General features: G+C 43.9%; 4 protein-coding genes across 6 annotated transcripts in view; 2 read left to right on the top strand and 2 right to left on the bottom strand.

Annotated features, from left to right (window-relative positions):
* LOC121618914 (pleckstrin homology domain-containing family G member 3) overlaps positions 1–3919 on the top strand; it is a 32653-nt gene extending 28734 nt beyond the window's left edge. For all 3 annotated transcript variants that reach the window (XM_041954558.1, XM_041954557.1, XM_041954556.1), the window contains 2 exons: positions 794–2261; positions 2393–3919. In XM_041954558.1, the coding sequence (XP_041810492.1) occupies positions 794–2261; positions 2393–3078 (2154 nt within the window). In that variant the 3' untranslated portion in view covers positions 3079–3919. The remainder of the gene's footprint in view (positions 1–793; positions 2262–2392) is intronic.
* Positions 3920–5290: 1371 nt separating this feature from the next.
* Positions 5291–11109, top strand: xgb (x globin). Its single transcript, XM_041954496.1, has 5 exons — positions 5291–5460; positions 7961–8068; positions 9481–9601; positions 9901–9981; positions 10990–11109. The coding sequence occupies exons 1-5, from the start codon at positions 5291–5293 to the stop codon at positions 11107–11109; spliced, it is 600 nt and encodes a 199-aa protein (XP_041810430.1).
* Positions 11110–11252: 143 nt separating this feature from the next.
* On the bottom strand, positions 11253–13759 carry srp14 (signal recognition particle 14). Its single transcript, XM_041954332.1, has 5 exons — positions 13665–13759; positions 12854–12926; positions 12634–12746; positions 12510–12542; positions 11253–12331 (listed from the first exon to the last, which is right to left on the bottom strand). Exons 1-5 carry the CDS (start codon positions 13686–13688, stop codon positions 12242–12244), a joined length of 333 nt encoding a protein of 110 aa, XP_041810266.1. The 5' UTR covers positions 13689–13759; the 3' UTR covers positions 11253–12241.
* A 924-nt stretch (positions 13760–14683) lies between these two features.
* Positions 14684–18188, bottom strand: LOC121618099 (5'-3' exonuclease PLD4). Its single transcript, XM_041953379.1, has 11 exons — positions 18106–18188; positions 17934–18009; positions 17673–17833; positions 16851–17034; positions 16631–16751; positions 16415–16542; positions 16128–16328; positions 15843–15982; positions 15585–15750; positions 15392–15488; positions 14684–15258 (listed from the first exon to the last, which is right to left on the bottom strand). Exons 2-11 carry the CDS (start codon positions 17982–17984, stop codon positions 15056–15058), a joined length of 1452 nt encoding a protein of 483 aa, XP_041809313.1. The 5' UTR covers positions 17985–18009; positions 18106–18188; the 3' UTR covers positions 14684–15055.
* Between the last annotated feature and the right edge of the window lie 52 nt (positions 18189–18240).

The following is an 18240-nucleotide window of genomic DNA, read 5'->3' as shown; positions in this document are numbered from 1 at the left end:
TCATTATTGTATAGTTTGAATGACACACTTTCTGTGTATTTGCTGTAATTATACTACATTATACTATATTAGACTGTTTAGGTAAGCTTCCTATCTAATAGGTGCCCTTTGCCATGAGCATAGCATTTCTATGAGGTCAGTTTAAATTATGCCTAGAGTTATATTAGTGCCTGGACATTAAAATGCTACACACACACACACCTGCTGTTCAGTGGCCAGCACTCCCACTGAGAAAGGCAAAATTGTGTTTCAGAGCCAGGTGCAGGTCTTATGGCAACTTTGCAAAACAACTGCTGCTAGAGTGTAGGTTTGTATTCTCGCTAACCTTATCTCCACCACACAGCTCCAAGGTGCACTTTCTGCAATCACAGGCACTCCAAAAGAGCAGGCACCACCTGGAAACAGGTTTAGATCGATGGAGAGCTATAGGGGACACCAGCACTATGAACACTGTTCGAGCCACAGTCAGGGCAATGCTCACCGTTTTACTTGCGAAGGATAGCAAAAATGGCCCTATAAGGAGTTGCTAGAAACCAAGCTGCAAAAGCAATCACAATGTCTCCTTGGATTCTACTACATTTTGATATTTCACATCAAATAGGTCAGTGTAATAAAGCTCAAGTGGGCCTCATAAGATAAAATACATGCATCATAAATTGTGGATGCTTTAGATTAAACTGCAGTTGACTTTGAAAAGGTCCATTAAGTTAATGAGGAATGGAGAGTGCTTGCCATCATAATGTCTCTTTTACTCATTACATCCCACTTTGCAAACACTGCCATCATGTTTCAGGTCAATATGGAGCAGCTGTGCCCTCTAGACTGTGTCCCTCAAGCAATGAAGAAGAGCGATCAGCTGGAGGTGCATGACTCCCGCCGGCCTGAGTCTCCTGTCTCCCCTTTGCAACATGAAGAAGACGCAGCAGAACCTCAGGATACCTCAAGAGAAACCGGAGAGGAAGAAGAAGGCCACAGTGATTCCTCTGGTCTCCAAGTGGAGGAGACGAGTGTACTGACGAATGGGGAGCTCTCGGAGGAGGAAGAGGAGGTGCTATCAGACAACAAAAGCATCCTACCGTCCTCTGTATTGGACCAGGCAAGTGCGATAGCTGAGCACTTCATCAGCAGCTTGTCCAGAAGGAGCAGTCTGGTTTCGGAGGACTTGGGCTCCCTCACCTGCCCCTCACCCTTAATAGATAATGAGGCCTTCAAAAGCCCCGCAGCTTGTTTGGATGTAGAAAAACAGACCCAAATGTTGTGCAGCTCTTCCCCAGAGCAACAGGTGACCTCAGTGAACCTGTCAACGCCTGCTCATGACCCTGCACTGAACGCCCTCATTGAAGGGGAACGCAGGTCCACTCTCTCTAAACAGGATCGCCTCCTCATCCACAAGATCAGAAGATACTACGAGCACGCTGAGCACCAAGATGCAAACTTTAGCATCAAGCGCAGGGAAAGTCTGTCCTACATCCCAGCAGGTCTGGTCCGCCACCTGAGCCGACAGCTCAACAATGGCCCTCAGGAGCAGGCCATCCCAGTCCACAGAAAAGGCCTCTCTCGGAACCGCCCCACTTCCTGGTCTGTGTTTGACCTTCCTGGCTTAGAAAACAGTCGAAACACAGACACTCCTCAAAAAACAGAACCACAGAGACCAGTGGAAGCCAAGGCTAGATCCCAGAGCGTCACGGACGCCTCTACCACAGAAGAAGAGTTCAGACCATCAGCAGACATGCTCAAGGTTTGGCAAGACATGGAAATGGAGGAGGAGAGCCAGGAAGTCCAGCAGACTGCAGAGAAGAACCTTACTGACTCAGGACTAGAAGCAACACAGGAAATAAGCAAAGACGTTTCAGATGTTAAAATCAGTAAGCGACCGCTTTGGATTTTAGAAGAGTCTGAAACAAGCACTGCCTCAGATGGGTCCTCCATGTCATCACCCACCACAGACTTTCCAGCAGAGGAGGGAGGGTCCTATCAGGACTGTAAGTCATGTAAGACCCCCACGTCTCAAGAGAAGAGACATATCAACCATGGCCACCTACCCAAGATCATCAACTTCCGAACAAGTATAGACGAGGACCAGATCCTACAGGACATGGGAAAGATGAAAAACAAGGTGTTCCAGCTGGCACGACAGTACAGCCAGCGCATCAAAAATAACAGGCCAATGGTCTGGCAGAGGAACCGGGAAACAGCGAGTCAACAGGGCTTCAGGAATACGCCTGTTGTGCAGGAGGAGAGGATGCAACTGAGGAAAAAGGGTAAATAGGATGCAAGTGATGCCATGTTGCTTTCTTTTGCAGTAGCCTCTTTTTTCATCTCTGTAGCTCATGTTTGGAGAAAACTGAAAAGCAGTTTTGTATGTTTGTCTGTTTTCTGTGTATGTATGCAGGTAAACCCAACCTGAGATTGCCCTTGAACACTTGTGATCAGGCGGTCATCCAAGAAGAGTGTCCTCCAAGCCCGGTCAAGACGCCCAGTACCGGAGCCAGCTCCCAGAGCACACTTACTTGCCCACAAAGCCCCCAGTCAGACGCCTTCCACTGGCCTGACGTGCAGGAGCTGCGCACCAAATACGCCAAGACCCCCCATTCTTCAAAAGTAACCCGTAGCTGCACAGTCCCAAACGGGATGCTGGAGTGCTGTATGAACAGGTGTAATGGCTGCTCACACAAGTACAATAGCTCCTCTGACCTTCACAGAGCTCTGACAGACTGCTCTAGGACACAATCTGAAACAGTATACAAGGAGCAATGTCCTGTAGAGGTGGACTGGCACCAGCCCCAGCCCCGGCTTCAGCCCCTGCTGTGCAGGTGGAGCTCCTTGGACCACATGCTTGGGTCACTTCCCCTCCATGAAGTACAGAACCTTCAGGAACCTGTGAGGACCTGCAACACAGCCAGTCAGACGTCTCTGATCACAAAAGACACTGGGAAACAACGAGACGAGGACAAAGTTCTCCAGGAGGGCTCAGACTGTCCCACAAAGTCTGCTGTCCTGAGTTCAGGGAAGATGACAGAAAGTAATTTAGTGAAAAGCTTACGGGAGAAGTTCCAGAGCTTAAGCACAAGCTCATGAATTATGTACATTTTTATTATCAGGGACTATCACATGAAAACCTGATGCTTCCCAACGTCCCTTTTTCCTGTTTTCCCCTCAAAAGAATGCAAGTCGTTGTCTGCGCATTGTTTCCAGTATGGGTGATGATGTCAGCACCAGTGAAACACAAAAGGGAGATATCGGTTATTGATGAGAGCCACGAGGGGAAAGCATATTGCCTTTAAAAAGGTGTCTTGCAATATTTGGGTATTTGTCTGCACTGTACAATTCACGTTTATGTAGAAATAAGTCTGTATCAATTGAAGATTAGGTTCTATGTGATTATTATATGCATCTCTTCCCTCCGACTGTTGGTGTATCTTGCCATAATCACTATGTTGCCATTTAACCATGTAAACTCTCAGCTGGAGTTTCAGGGGAAAGCAAAAAGGAGATGATTGCTCGTTGATGAGAGAGAAGTCTCTGAGCGTACACCAAAGAGGGTTTCCTTTTAACATTTGTTGACTTTTAATGCATGTGGTCACAGCAGTAATTTGCTTCCACGTCCACTGTAGCTGCTTCCTAAACTGTTTTCACATACTGTATCACTGGAGCTTTATTTTTCTCAATACGTTGTATATTTTCTTTAATATTATTTATGAAACTGTATATTTGGGAGAGATTGGCCTCATGTAAATACTGACCAGTAGCAACGCTTTTTACTTTTCCATTCCAGAAAATATATTGTTTCATACTTGAAGTTTCCCATATTTTCAATAAAAACAGAAATAAGTGTCTACATCTCTTTCCCCTCCCTGTCATGCATCTCAAATACAGTATATCCATCTGTTCTGTGACTCAACTGAATCAATCTATTTATGTCTACAACTTCCATGCTAAGCTGGTTAAATGGAATAAAGAGCACTTCTACATTTAGATAAGGCTGAGAGATGAGACAGTTTTGTGAAAGCTTACAATTAATTTTTACCCAAATAACACACATAAATGGAAAATTGTAATGCAATTGAGGCATTACATTTTCATTTTCAAGTCTGCATTATTGTTATAATATAGTCTTCTCTGGCCTCCCTTTTTCTGTTTGTAGAAGATGCAATTCAGGATTAAAGGAGAGTCATTGTCTTATTACAGTGTTTGCAGAGACAAGGGGAACGAGCCAACTAATGACAAAATCACATGCTCTGAGCACAAAGTTGTTACTGCATTTGTGAGTAAAAAGCTTTATGTAATCAATGGGACAAGAATTCTGTTTGGCGTCTTTAGATCCTGAGCCCTCAAAAAACACATTTAACATTGTTTTTATCAGCTTGATTCTTCAGGACTTTTCCTTATGTTATGGAAGTGTTTCAGAAGTCTGCTACAGGAAATTATGCATTAGCATTTGTCCATGTCAAGCCTATAAAATGTAATTCATGAAGTATTTCATTACTTGGTTAATGACGTTTTTTTTTCTCTGTTTTGTCACCTTTATCAAATGAGTCCAGTTTGTGGCAAATGGAGGGGTTACCACTTATTGGGTCATATTGGGTGGTGATTAAGGTCAAAGGTAATGAGGTAAATGGTTGATACAGCTGTTGTTGTTATTGTTGTTGTTGTTTTTACACATACAGCATTGAGCACTATGGAAGTAAAGGAAAGCTAATGTCGATAAAATACAAGGGTTAAAATATGCCATTAATAATCCTGAAACTGGCCGGTTTGAGTGATTTGATCGGTGTACTTTTATTTGTACTTCAGTGAACGGCTCGTGACAGTATTATAAGGTTGGCGCACGTGTGTGGGTGTTAATGAATTTAGGTTTGCTATCTTTTATTTAAAATGACTGCACAACCCATCCTTTGTGCCTCAGGTTACCCGGCGCCTTGTCTCCGTCTTCACTAAATCATCTTTGCCTTTAGACGCTGCGTCAAGTTAACCACGAATACACACCGGAAGTCGGCGGGGCCATCCTTCAACATAAAAGCGTAATTTCGGTTCAAAACGCGCTCATCAGTGACGGGTTTCGTTGTGAACCAGTGACCAGAACTTGCATCCTGCCTGTCTCTTCACTGACTTGACACCGATTCGTGACACCGACCAACGGAGTTGAGTTCAAGACGCAACTGGAGCCGCGCACTGACACCACATGCCAGAAACATCAGATTTCCTCTGCCGCAAAATCAATCCACTCGTTTTTTTCTCTGCCGGATTGGCGCAAAAAACAACATCGTCTATATTTTTTTTCTTATGAAGAATGGGTTGCGCAATATCAGGTCTGGCAGCAAAAGCGGAGTTTGGAGAGAGGAGCACGGAGGATGCTGCGACTGCTGCGTATCCCAGAGAGGACCAGATCCAGATGGTGAAGGAGTCGTGGAAAGTTATCCGGGACGACATAGCCAAAGTTGGGATTATTATGTTCGTCAGGTAAGATTTTCAAACCTGTTCTGTACCTTTCCAGCGCTGGTTGCATGTCAGATAACTCAGAAATTAAAGAGGTAAATGGTGTGGTCGGCTGATCAGAAGGGTAGAAGATAGTGTAAAGCTGTAGGATCAGTGTTTTAAGTATCATAAGGTCATACTGAGTAACCTTCATGGACACAAATGTTTAATTTAAGACAAGATTCTTATAAAACATGCAGTGTGACAGTAATTTGTCAAATGAAGCTTAAATATTGCAGCTCAGAGAACACAAAATAAATCAAACTTTTCTTTCCATATTGTGTATTTAAATGGCAAATGTTGACTTTTCAGTTTAATCTCATCAGGCATCTTAGTGAAACCTCTGCACTGCGCTCAGACCTGCTGGCCCAGGACAGAGGGGTCTGCAGAGGGCCCACCAATCCACTCTGATGATGGCACAGTGCCTGACCTTTACATACGAGCCAGAAACTGAACATCCAGCATCCCTCCACCTCCACCCCACCCCTCTGCTCCGCCTTCAGACCCACAGCTTTTTCACTTACGGCTCGGAGCAGAATACCCCTCCTCCCCTCTTATCACTTCATATCACATCTTGACAACATTACATAATAACACACAGCTCCAGGTCTGCCATACCACTGTACAATTAAAGGCAGCGGCCATCAGGGAAAATGCACTTTATCAGTTATGATGATGACCCGCGTCCGGGAAAACATGTTTGGCCTTCGGCGGGGAAATAAAACAAATGAAAGAATATGGTGATGAAGGGTGGCGGACATCCAGGCTGCAGCTTCTGGATCTACGATAAAGAGACTAGTGGGCACATGGCTAGCAGCCCAATTAAGGGCATGTATCCCCTGGGTGACCTCAGCAGCTGAAGAGATTGACCTTAACATGTTGGCCTGGAAATACCCGGGCCTCATGCGGTTCAGGGTTCCCAAGCTGTCAGGGCTTGTATTTCATAACCGAGCAATAATTTTTACAATAAAACAGCAAATAGGAGTCACCTGTTATACATCATGTGCTATGAGTTTAACAGAGCGCTTCTCACGGTGAGGGGATGTTCCTCTATGAAAACTGTAGAAAATGAGGCACTCTACAGAGTTGGGGGATCTAGTCACAAACGCCAAAAATAGTCATGAATGCAACCTCTGAACAGCGGCAATTAAAATTCCACAAGCTATATAATGCTCTATTGTCTGCATGTGTGTCCATGCTTTCATGTACACCCATGTCCACAAGAAGCACACACAATGGAGCAAAATAACCAGCTCTCCACACGCCACCACCGGGTCGACAGAGATGGAAAAATAAAGAGCGCCCGATTTCCTTGTTTGTCTCGTCAGTAAAGCTGGTGAGCGGGAGCTATGAATGTGGCGAGGGAGGCGCACAACTTTACAAAAGCAGACACGAGAGTGAAATCTATTATGCGGCATTTCATTGTCATGTCTGCCGGTTTGATATCTTTATGAATATAGAGCGTTTTGTCTTTAGTCAGAGCTCAACACGTTGCGTTTCAAAGGACGCCGTGCTGCTCGTGTTTTAACGCTGCAGCCATTAGGGAGACCATCACTCCTGCAACACCTCTCCCGGCACCTCTATTCATGTTTCTATGAAGGGGGGCACATGCTATAGACATCTGATGCATTTATTCATGAGGACTCTGCTCTATGTTGCAGGTGTAAAACACACACACACACACACACAACATGCACAGGCAGAGTGAAAGAACAACAACAACAAACAGAAAATGGAACAAGCTTCTGTTTGACCTGCCACACCCACGAGCATTTTAGATCCTGCTTCATTATTAATTTCCAGCTCTGCGATGCTGCTCTCAGCTCAAGTCTTAAACTGTCTAGCTTAAATCAAACAGCTACATGTTCTTCAGGTCCTCCTCACAACCTCTGCTGCCTGTCACTCCCCCCCTTTTCCCCCCTCTTATTTTCCTCCCGACAGCGACTTCATGCTGAAAAAGCAGAATCACAATAAGCCTTGCATTTCATTGTGAGCACAGTACAACTCACATCCAGAGGAGGTAACTGTGTATTCTCGATTATGACTAATCACAGGTAGCTCAGCTGGAGACTGGAAGGTTCTCTGATTGGGTGGCAGCATGCTTGAACTCTCTGCTTAAGGAAATTGATTGAGGTTGAATTAGAAAAGGGAAAACTCTAGCAGGAGCGGTGGCTCCATGAGACTCCATCCCGGCTCGTGACAGGGCAGGGCTCGTCACAGCTCTGGGTGGCTAACAAAGTCACAGATCCACCTCGGCTTGTCACTATTTTCAGCTCTTGGCTGTAAAACACCAGAGAGGAGGGCAGTGATGACAAGAAAGGCACAATCAGATCTCTATTCAAAGAGTGGGGAGGAGAGAAATCTCTAGTCGCCATTCACACACTGGGAATACAGAATACCGTATTGCCGTCTTGGTTGGCAAAACCTCGAATGAATATGACTGGCTGCTCCTCGTGAGCGGCTCTCTCTGTTGTCTTGGTAACAGGTTGTTTGAGACCCATCCCGAATGCAAGGACGTCTTCTTCCTGTTCCGAGACGTGGAGGACCTGGAGCGGTTGCGGAGCAGCCGGGAGCTCAGGGCGCACGGCCTTCGGTCAGTCACCAGCTCATAACACATCAGCACCATCCACAACTAACCAGCCAATGAAAGCAAAGAGTAGTACTGCACGGTAGATGCAGACTGATGTCCAGCACCGTTTAGTCTTGCTTACACTAAAAGGTCAAAGTCATTCAGTTACTGTGCTAAAAAGGACAAGACTGGCATTGTTATACATTTTGTTATTTCAGCAAATCCCATAAAAACACCAGAACCAACAATCCTTAAATCTTTCAACTAAATAACAATATATAGTTTCATTTTTAAAAAAGGTGCAGCAATATCCTAAAACAGCTGGGAACTTTGGTTTTTAGCAGTCGTTAGTCAAATGAGCGTAATTTGCATTTTTAGGGGGACTATTTTAAACCGCGGAATAAAACACATTTGGTGCTCTTGTGCAGTGATTCCCGACCTTGCTTTTCTGATGTTCCTCCACAGCCCTGAGCTGCAGAACTCCTTCATATTATCTTATTCCGAGTGTGAAATTCGGCTGAAACTGGATGTTAGTTGTCAGTCTTAATTACATAATAGTGCATCATGTTACAATATAAAACACTGATCCCGATCTGTGCTATTTTTCCCTATTTGTAATTTTAATTCTATTATGCTCCTAAATACAATAATTTGAAACAAAAACATGAGGTCATGTACTTTCCTACCTTTCGTTTAGGTTTCAACAACACACGATGAAACCGTGTCGCACACAGCACAGTGCAAGACACGAATCATGAGATCAGTGGCAGAGCAAAACACCTCAGGTGGTCAGAATGACCTGCTTACCACAGGGGGAGCTCGTAGCATCCATTACAGCCACTCGTCTGTTGTTTCCCAGGGTGCATCAGGCCTCTCTGTGTTCCTCTACACACGAGGCCAAAGCAGCCAATTACAGCCTGAGGACCTGCAGGTACAGAGGCGAGCGTGGCATCGCAGCTGCGACGCACAAAGTGTGTTAGTCGTCCCGGCGTGAAGTCTTCAAACTCCCTGATGAGGCCAAACGGCCCTTTAGCCGCACACTCGGGGACATCGGTACAAATCTCCACGGTGGCGGCGAGACACCCAAACCCACTCGAGCCCTTTGTTCCATATTCATCTTCAAAACTGTCACGCACACACTCTGCAGCGGTGACACACACACCTGCAAAGCAACAAAGGAAATTGATCCTGGGGGGGTATTTTCAGGGGGAATAAGTATTGTGCAACCAGTCGTTTTTTTGCCTCGAGTGTTAGATTACCAGATACGCGTTCAATTGTGTTTATTTTTCTTGGCATTTGAGTTTGTGAAATGTCACCGTGGAGCCTTTCAGTGTCACACTATCAGCTGATAGTCGCCAGCTGCTAAATCACGATTAACCGGTGGATCAGTCGGGCTGGGTGGCTCATCCTCGGTCTTTTATCCCCGTCTCTTTCAGGGTGATGTCTTTCATCGAGAAAAGCGTGGCGAGGCTGGACCAGCAGGAGAGGCTGGAAGCTCTGGCCCTGGAGCTGGGGAAAAGCCATTATCACTACAACGCCCCGCCGAAGTACTACAGTGTAAGAGCCCGGTGATCCCGGCGCTGCTGTGTTCACTGTCTGTGTGAGGCTGCTTTGTTTGTAGAAGAGTGCACGTGTGCTAACTTCAGCTGAAACTGTAGCTCTTTATCAGACTCGCTTTTATACCGAGACCCCTGAAATCACAGCAGCTGAAAGAACTGACCCGCTCCCAAAACTGCAAAGTGGAAACACACCCGCCCTTGCAAACAGCGACAATGGAGTGACACACCAACTGGATGCTAGCCGAGTGATGCCAGCACGAGCCCCTTCAGTAAATATGTCACGTGGTTGTTTTCCAGTACGTCGGAGCAGAATTCATCTGCGCCGTGCAGCCCATCCTGAAGGAGAGGTGGACGGCCGAGCTGGAAGAGGCGTGGAAGGTAAGGAGCGTGGCTGTGTGACCTGGGTGTGGGTGTTAATCAGAGAGAGGCCTCATGAAAGAGGCTTGCAGTCAGCAGGAGCGATGGTTTGCGGACGGAGGCCAAACGGCGCAAGCTTGACTGATGTGAATGGCGCATCCCACTGACCCGCACACGCACGTGTTGAGAAGATGAAAGTTGGAACATGGCTCTGTCACATCATGTCACGTCACTTCAAGATACCTTGTGTTATTAACGCAGAGACGCTCGAATAGTCGCTGCACAACGAATACATCTCTTTTCTCCGGCGAATTTAGATTTAGTGCACCGTGCAACAAAGAGGTCACAAAATTTAAAGGATTAACCACCACACGCTTTTAAAGACGCTCATCCAAGATAATCTATATGTTGTTTAGACACAGCGTATGTGTAGCTTTGTGATGTATTTCAGTGATTCAGTGTAAATACGCTGTGAAGAAGAGAAAACTAAATGTAAAGTTACAATTCTCTATGGCTTCAATGAGTGGTCTCCACTGCCCTCTGGTGGTTGAAGTAGAGAAAAAAGGTTTGTTATGTGAATTTCTCTCCGCTTTCAGTGCGCATTGTACACTAAGAACTGCTAAAAGCCTGAAGTTTATCCTGATTTCAATGTTACATGTTAACAACCACAATCTCTGTGCATTACCCATATTTACGTTATCAGTTTCTCTTTTTGTCTTACTAACAAAGTAGTGCAGTTCCCAGTAAAGAAGGGTGATGGAAAACAACATGGAACTCATTTGCTACATCATTCATATGGCACTTTGAACAAATCTATTCTTCTTCTAGACTGGTTTCTACAGTGGGTGGTAAAATCCCAGTGTAGGAGAGCTGTTCTTGCATTTTGCCCAGAGATGGTGACAGAAAAACAATGTTGTCTGCATACAAAAGGATAATTCTCATTTCCCTCAAAGCTTGGCTAAAAGGATGAATGTCCTTCACTTATGGGGATCCTGACCCAGTTCTGTGTGTGTTATGTTTATGATCCAGACCATGTTCCAGTATCTAACCAGCCTCATGAAGCAGGGATACCAGGAAGAGAGCGACCGACAGCGCCACCTATCACTCTCCCCGAAGGAGAGACCGGACAAGAGGAACACGGCATTGTGAAACACCACAACTCAGACTGTTTTCTCCAGTTCAGCAGAGATGTTTATGTATATAGTGTATTTACTGTCTCTTTTTCTACATCGCTCATGTTTCCCACAGTCACTGTTTGCTACTTTATCACAAAGGACAAAAAAAGACAGCAGTGACTTTTAACAAAGCACTTTATTTCTGAACTTAAATTCTGCTGCAGGTCTCAGGAGCATGACGAGACAATACAAATGGTTGACAAAACATACTGGCTGTAGTTAAACCTGCCTTGTAATTGTGATCAACAGGAACATTATTAGAATTACAGCCAATACTTTGTCTCTGTATTCATAACTCAAACTCAATGCCTTTCAGTAAACTGACAACTTTTAGCGCTTTTTCTTGGCTATCATTCAGGATATCTTCTTCAAATTTCAATTAACCATGTTAACTGGAGCCATACAGTACATTTTATGGTGCTCGACAATTTAGGACAGTTTAGCAGCTTGGTATGGAACTGTGGTTCAAAACAGAGGGGAAATAATATTCATTGTACTTCAAAAAGCTAAACTAAAAATGCATAATAAAGTAAATTAAAAAAATTAAGAAAGTCAAACTGGTTAAAACAAATCTGATGTGATTTAGTTCTGTATTTCCAGGTAACTTAACAGTAATGTCAATGATTAAAAAAAAAAATTCCAATGAATGTAATATTTAACATTTTTCTCGAGATGCGGTCAAATTGAAACATGGCACCACAGCTCACAGGCAAGCAGTAAATATAACATAAATAGGGACTCTAACAATTAAATAGTATGAAAGGCAGCTAATTATTGGGTTCCATGGATTTGGCTCCAGAGGTGACACAGATGTTGATGACCTGGTTCCGAAGCAGACGTGGTGGAGACTCAATAAAGTTGATTTGCTTCGCTCTGTGTGAGTTGTGAGAAATCCTCAGGTTTTCTGTTCCAGATCACCGATGGCACTGACCAGCCAGGGATGAGACGTTACCATGCAAACAATGGCATTATATCAAAGCAGTCACCGGGTGGATGAACAGTGAGTCTGAGGCCTCAGCTGAATGGGAGGAGAGCCAAGTGGGGGCCTTTCCCATGCTAGTACAGGCCAGTTTAGGTACCCGTGATTATGTTAAAGAGTCTGTTGCTCATTGGGTGGCTTTGGTTTTCTTGCTTTTGCTTTTCTTATCTTTCTTCTTAAGTCCATCCATGTGAGCTCTTAGGAGGTTGGAATATGCCTGTAAAGACAAGTTTAGATTTATGACTCACTTCTAACAGCTCACTCATCAATGACAGACACAAACAAAAGATTATGTTCAACAAGTCTAAGTCGAGGGGACCTTATCAAGAAAATCTGCATACACTGACCCAGGACTATAGCTGACAAACACTGAAACTGGAGCGAGCTCAACCTACCATTTGAAACTTGATTACTTCTTTGGTGCTAACCTGTAATGGCAAGAAAAAAGAATTCAACATTAAGAGCAAAAAAAAATCCACCATATCAAACATTAAAAAACAGGAAACACAGTTAGCTCACCACTGTGCTAATCTTCTTCTTGCCATCAGACGCCCTGATGAGACATTTGTTGTCTGCTGGTTCAAATGACTCCGCGTGGCCCTTTCGGGGCATTGGCTTGGTCCTCCCATCATCTGGAAAGAAGAAACACATCCCATTGCTTAAATCTTGAAAGGGGAGACTCGCAGTTTAATTTCCCCATTGAGTGATAAGTGTCAAAAGACAGGCGGGAGCTACTTACATTTCTTTAGCGTGATGACAACACTCCCAGATGTTCTGCACTTCTGGAAGAGCCGTGTGAGCTCTGTGAGGAACTGCACAACAGAGCAAAAATAAACTTTCCATAGCAACAAACTGATTATACATTCAGTTTCCAGATCATTAGGCACATGTAGCACTGTTTTAATCAGTTCGGTTGAAGCTGTTGTAGAGAGGCGTTTTCTCATCTTTAGGGTTATTTTGGATTGTCTTTGGTGGCGTTTAATTGTATTAGCTATCTCATACTGCTTTCATTTAATTATTAGAAACATTTCAGCCTCTAGCATTAGCTTGCCTTAGTATTAGCTATGAGTATATGACCTGCTATCCTATAAACAGTATTAAACTTATTAGAGAGGAAGTGTCGTTTAGCTAGGTTACTTTTACAGTTAATTAAGTTAGGTCTGTCTTCAAATCATACGTTACTAGCTTCGGTGCTAACTTACGGTCCAAATTTTCACTAACGTTAATGTTATATTTTGTCCATGTAAGTACTTGTAGCTTTAGCATTAGGCAAGACACTAATCCAGTTCTACTAAGATTAACGGTGCGAAGACAGTTTATGTCTCTTAATATGCTAGAAAGTACTATAATTAAACCTACTTATTTGCAAAAACGCAAAGCCGGTGTTAGCTTCAACAAGGCTAGCTAATGAGTCTGACGAATATCTTGTCTACCGTTGAGGCTATTAGCTAGTTAGCTTTTAGACAATTAAAGCAGACAATCTCAATATCTACTTTAGAATCAATAAAGTCAACAAAAGAAGTTATTCGCAGTGTGTGTTTTGTTCTTACCGAGTCATTTTCAAGCAGCACCATGATTCTGAATTCAACTCAGCTGTACTGTTAGCTTACTGGCCGCAAGCTAACTGCTGTGAAGCACACGTACTACACAAGCGTGAGCTCCGCCCTGCGCGCATACTGTGAAGACAGTCGTTTAATCACAGCGTCCTCTACTGTCAGGGAGGGAACTAACATACAAAGGGCCATTCTGTCAGCAGTAGTAGACTGGTGGAGGAAGGAAGGAAGGAAGGGAGAAAGGAAGGAAGGAAGGAAATGCTTGTGCATTGATTTTTTCCAATGATTTGGACAGTTAACTCAACAATAAAAAATACAATAATAATTAACACTTTCTATCTACTACGAAGCATTGACAGTGGCTGGCTGCGGTGATTATGAATATGGCTGCAGCTGGGATTTCTTCTAATTCCTACTTAAGTTAGAGAAACAAGCCATATTTAATCATAATAAAAAGGGAATGTCCTTACGGCATCAAAAGGAGTACATGTCAGATGTTTTAACAGCATCCTTAATGTTTGATAGGGAGATTGGCTCAATGTACATTTAATTATGGTTATTTTTTTATAAAAATGAAACAAACCAAATAGTGCATTTTTAACAAAATTTTAAGTTGAAAATTATGTCATGAACTTCTCAACAATTCAAAACAGTTTCTGGGTGACTCTGAAAACACTGCAGTCTATGAAGACGTCATTCTTGTGACACAGGGGTTGCACAGGTGCAGTGAATTCATATGATTGGATTGGCTGAGGGTTGTGGTGTAGTCACTCCTAACCTCCTGTGGTGTGCTGTCTTATCACAGCTGTCCTTTCTGATGGGGTGCCAGGTTAGACTCCTCGTGCTAGTGTCTGGTTTCACAGTGCTGCCTTGGTCAATATTACTATCTAAGGTGCTGTAAAGAGTATCCACAGTCACTGATGTAGCCACTCACTGCAATAGTCACAGGCAGTGCTTCACAATCCAACACTTAGCCAGCCACAGCGAAGAGCAGCCACACTCACAGCAAGTGACTCTCGATTTATATATTGTTTTATTTGTTTCCAAAATCTGTTGTCGACGTATATTTAATTATCAAACATGCATTCAGCAAATAGTTTGGCAATAAACATCCACTACATCTCAGAAAAACATAAGCAACAAGTCAGTAAAGCTTATTTGTAAGTAAAGGTGCATTACATAAAGTCAAATAACTGAGGATGACACAGCTGGTATACTTTAAACTTGATTTGATGTCAGGGTTTCAGTCATAAAAATGTCCACTTTATCCTCGACCAGAACTGCTGATTTGGACACAGATAACATAAAAACATAGATCACAGCCATGGTTTGACTATGGCCTTATAGTAGAATATATTTATGTATAACTTTTTCCAAAGGAGTTTCTGTCATCTTAATAGAGCACAGTTTGGGTGGTGGCCCAGGTCTGCGAGGTGCACAGCAAACTCAGAGTGCCAGTCTCTGTCAAAGACTGCCCTGAGCTGGCTCTGCAGGGCCTCAGTCTTCCATACGGAGTGGGGAGCATGTTGGGAAATCACCAGACCCACTCCAGCTGTGGTCAGAAAGTAGTCCCCTGACCAGTTGGAGGTACCTGCGGAACAACATGCCCTATCATTTATTAACCAGTTCAAATGCAACTGATGCCTCAACACATGAACGCATCAGAATTAAAGTGGGTTTAAACTCAATAATTATAATAATCCTGAAGATAATCTGTAACTCACCAATGTAGGCTACTTTATCAGTCACCATGTATTTATTGTGGTTGATTCTGGAGAATGGAATATCAGACTGGTTTCCCACAGGCACGATGTACACTTTCTGAACAGAGAATGATGTGCAAACAACAAAAAAAGAAAACTCAGTGATGAAGATATGTGTCGACAGCAGATGCTTATATATAATGGTGGGTCTTACTATTTGGACGCTGATACCCTGGTGAGGGCTGTCCATTGAGGCTAGAGACTGAAGAAAGGGCAACATGGCCGGATCAGAGTCCTGCCCGCAGCTGATCAGCATCCGGACCTTCACCTTCCTCTCGAATGCAGCCGTCCTGATGGCATCATCAATCAAGGGCCAGTATCTGATGAATGGAGAGGGATACAAAGGGAGGACATGAGGCAAAAAGAGGCAAAGGCGTTTGATGCAAACATTTTTTTTGTGGGTGAGGTTCACCTCTGTGGCTTTTCAAAGCGTGTGGTGGGGAAGTACTCCATGACAGCTACATCAACATAGTGTTGGGCTTCTGAGATGATGGAGAGAATAGCCTCAAGGTCCTGAGTCCTTGATGGAGGGCAGAATGATGGTGGAGAACCCTGGGGGGGAAGACAAATAAGGACTTATAATAACACCAAAAACATTTGATTGAGTCAGTCGCTCCCCTGTACACTGAGACAACAGCCTTTTATATACCGGCATAACAGCATCCTGTAAAGATGATCTGGAACCCGAGGAACTCACTGTGAGGTAAATCCTGCTGGAGACATTACCACTTTTCACCAGCAGGGGGTAATCTTTGTTGATGGAAGTGTCATACTTTGCAGGCCAGGGCTGTGGCAGGGAGCTGTTGGACTGTCCCATCACCCAGTAGGACTGGAAAATCTTATGCAGGTCCTTTGCTAGGCTGGAGCAGTTGTAGATGGCAACTCCCAGTTCCTTGACCTACAGGAGAAAGTGAGTCATGAAACAGTCAGGCAGTGTCTTTAGGTTTAAAATAAGCATCTGTAATTGCTGAGATTTGATGTCACCTGTGTGAGAGCCCTCCAGTCCATGTTGGCGCTTCCAACAAACACATGTTTTCTGTCAACGATCCAGAACTTGCTGTGGAGGACGCCCCTGGTCAAGCGGCCAAAGTTCACCTTCCTCACCTGAACTCCTTTAGAAGCAAGGTGGAACAACGCAGTGCAAATCAAAACAGACTGCAGTGAATGTAGAGAGCAAGAGCAGAGGAGACGCTTCCAAACCTTTCTGTTTTAAGATCTTTAAATCTGTGGAGTTTGTTCGAACGCTGGGAACACTGGTCACCACTCGGACAGATACATTCCTGGAGGGCAACTCTTCAAGTTCCTTCAGGATCTCCCTTCCCTGCCGAGGACACTCACTGCATTATAGGATGTTTTCATAAACACGGGATAAGATATTCAACAGTTTTTCATTTTCTTTGCATTTTAGTTGACAACTCACAGGTATGTCAGAGGAAGAGTTCACGTTGATGTCTTCCCCGGTTAAAGTCCAGTAGAAAGAAGCCACATCCACTTGGTCTGTTGCCATGGAAATGAGGTCTTTCCAGGCTTTTTCCAGAGGGATCCCAAACGTTGCATTGGCTGTATATGTCACATGCTGAGGGATGCTCTCCACCAGGACCATACTTAGAGAGAAACAGACATCCAATGAAGGAACTCTCTGCAAACTGTGCTGGAGCAAGCTACAATGCAGCCCAACAGTTTAGAGAATCCTGAATTATTAGGTCAACAGATGTAGATACTACATGTTTTGTGATTTTTGCTTTCAAATTCTTTGCTAAAAAGTGGTTATTGATTGTTTAAATACACATCTAAGTGATGCTTTTTCAATTATTGGCAATTTCTGGAGTGTTTTATGAGAAAACTTACGAAAACATGAACACAGACATCACACAAAAGATTTAATCCTAGAAACAAATGGCCAAATTAAGACAAGCAAAGACCAGCCATAAGATTTAAGTGTTCTACACAACAGTGTGTTACTCTTTAATGTTCAACACAAAGTTTATCCATTTATCTGTTTAACCTGCCCTCCTCTCCTCTGGAGTATGAATATTTCGCTTGAAAGCAGTCAAACTGTGAGTGAGCTCAACCAGTGCACAAAAGTCATCACAGATTTTCATCAAACATACTTTTACTGTGTGAAGTCCACTTACAGTTTTATTATAACAGCTGATAAATCTTTTCATCCTGTCTGTCCCTGGTGGACTCTAAAGGCACACCAGTGTCTGCAGACAGCAAGCCGCTTCAGGGGGATTATTACCTGCACTGGTCCGTGGAGACATTGCTCCCGCCGGCTTCACCTGGAAGCGTCTTATGATCCTTGGGGGGCGCCGGTCTTTCCAGCACTGCGATGGCAAGCACTATCCCCAGGACCGTCAGACAGCCCAAAACCACAGCTAATGTTGCACAGCTGGTCGACCTCTAACAGCGTGACGTTCGGTTGGAAAACAAGTCCAAGAATAAGAACAACGTGTTGCACAAAACGGAGCGAATATCTCGGTGAATGTGTGATGGGTCCTACCGTTTTGTTGGGAACATAACTGTCATGAAGGCTTCTATACAAAGAGGTCATTTTTCTCCTTTCAAGTGCTTCTCGCCTATTAGTTCAAAAGCAGCCGAAATCACAAGTTTGCAGTTAAGATGGTTTGAGTCCCAGACTGGTTTATAAAGAATGGAAAGCAAAAGCAACTTACACAACAACTTCGCTTCTTCCCCTCCAGAGTTCACTCGACACAGAGCTGAAGTGATATCTCTGCTATTGAATATAGCTCGGTACACTTCCTGTTTTTACTTTCATTTCGGGTTTTGAGATATGAATCTGCTCAGGA

Source organism: Chelmon rostratus, chromosome 15 (genome assembly GCF_017976325.1).
Source record: "Chelmon rostratus isolate fCheRos1 chromosome 15, fCheRos1.pri, whole genome shotgun sequence".
NCBI lineage: Eukaryota > Metazoa > Chordata > Actinopteri > Chaetodontiformes > Chaetodontidae > Chelmon > Chelmon rostratus.
The sequence above is the reverse complement of the archived record's forward strand: the minus strand, read 5'-3'. Positions and strand labels throughout refer to the sequence as shown.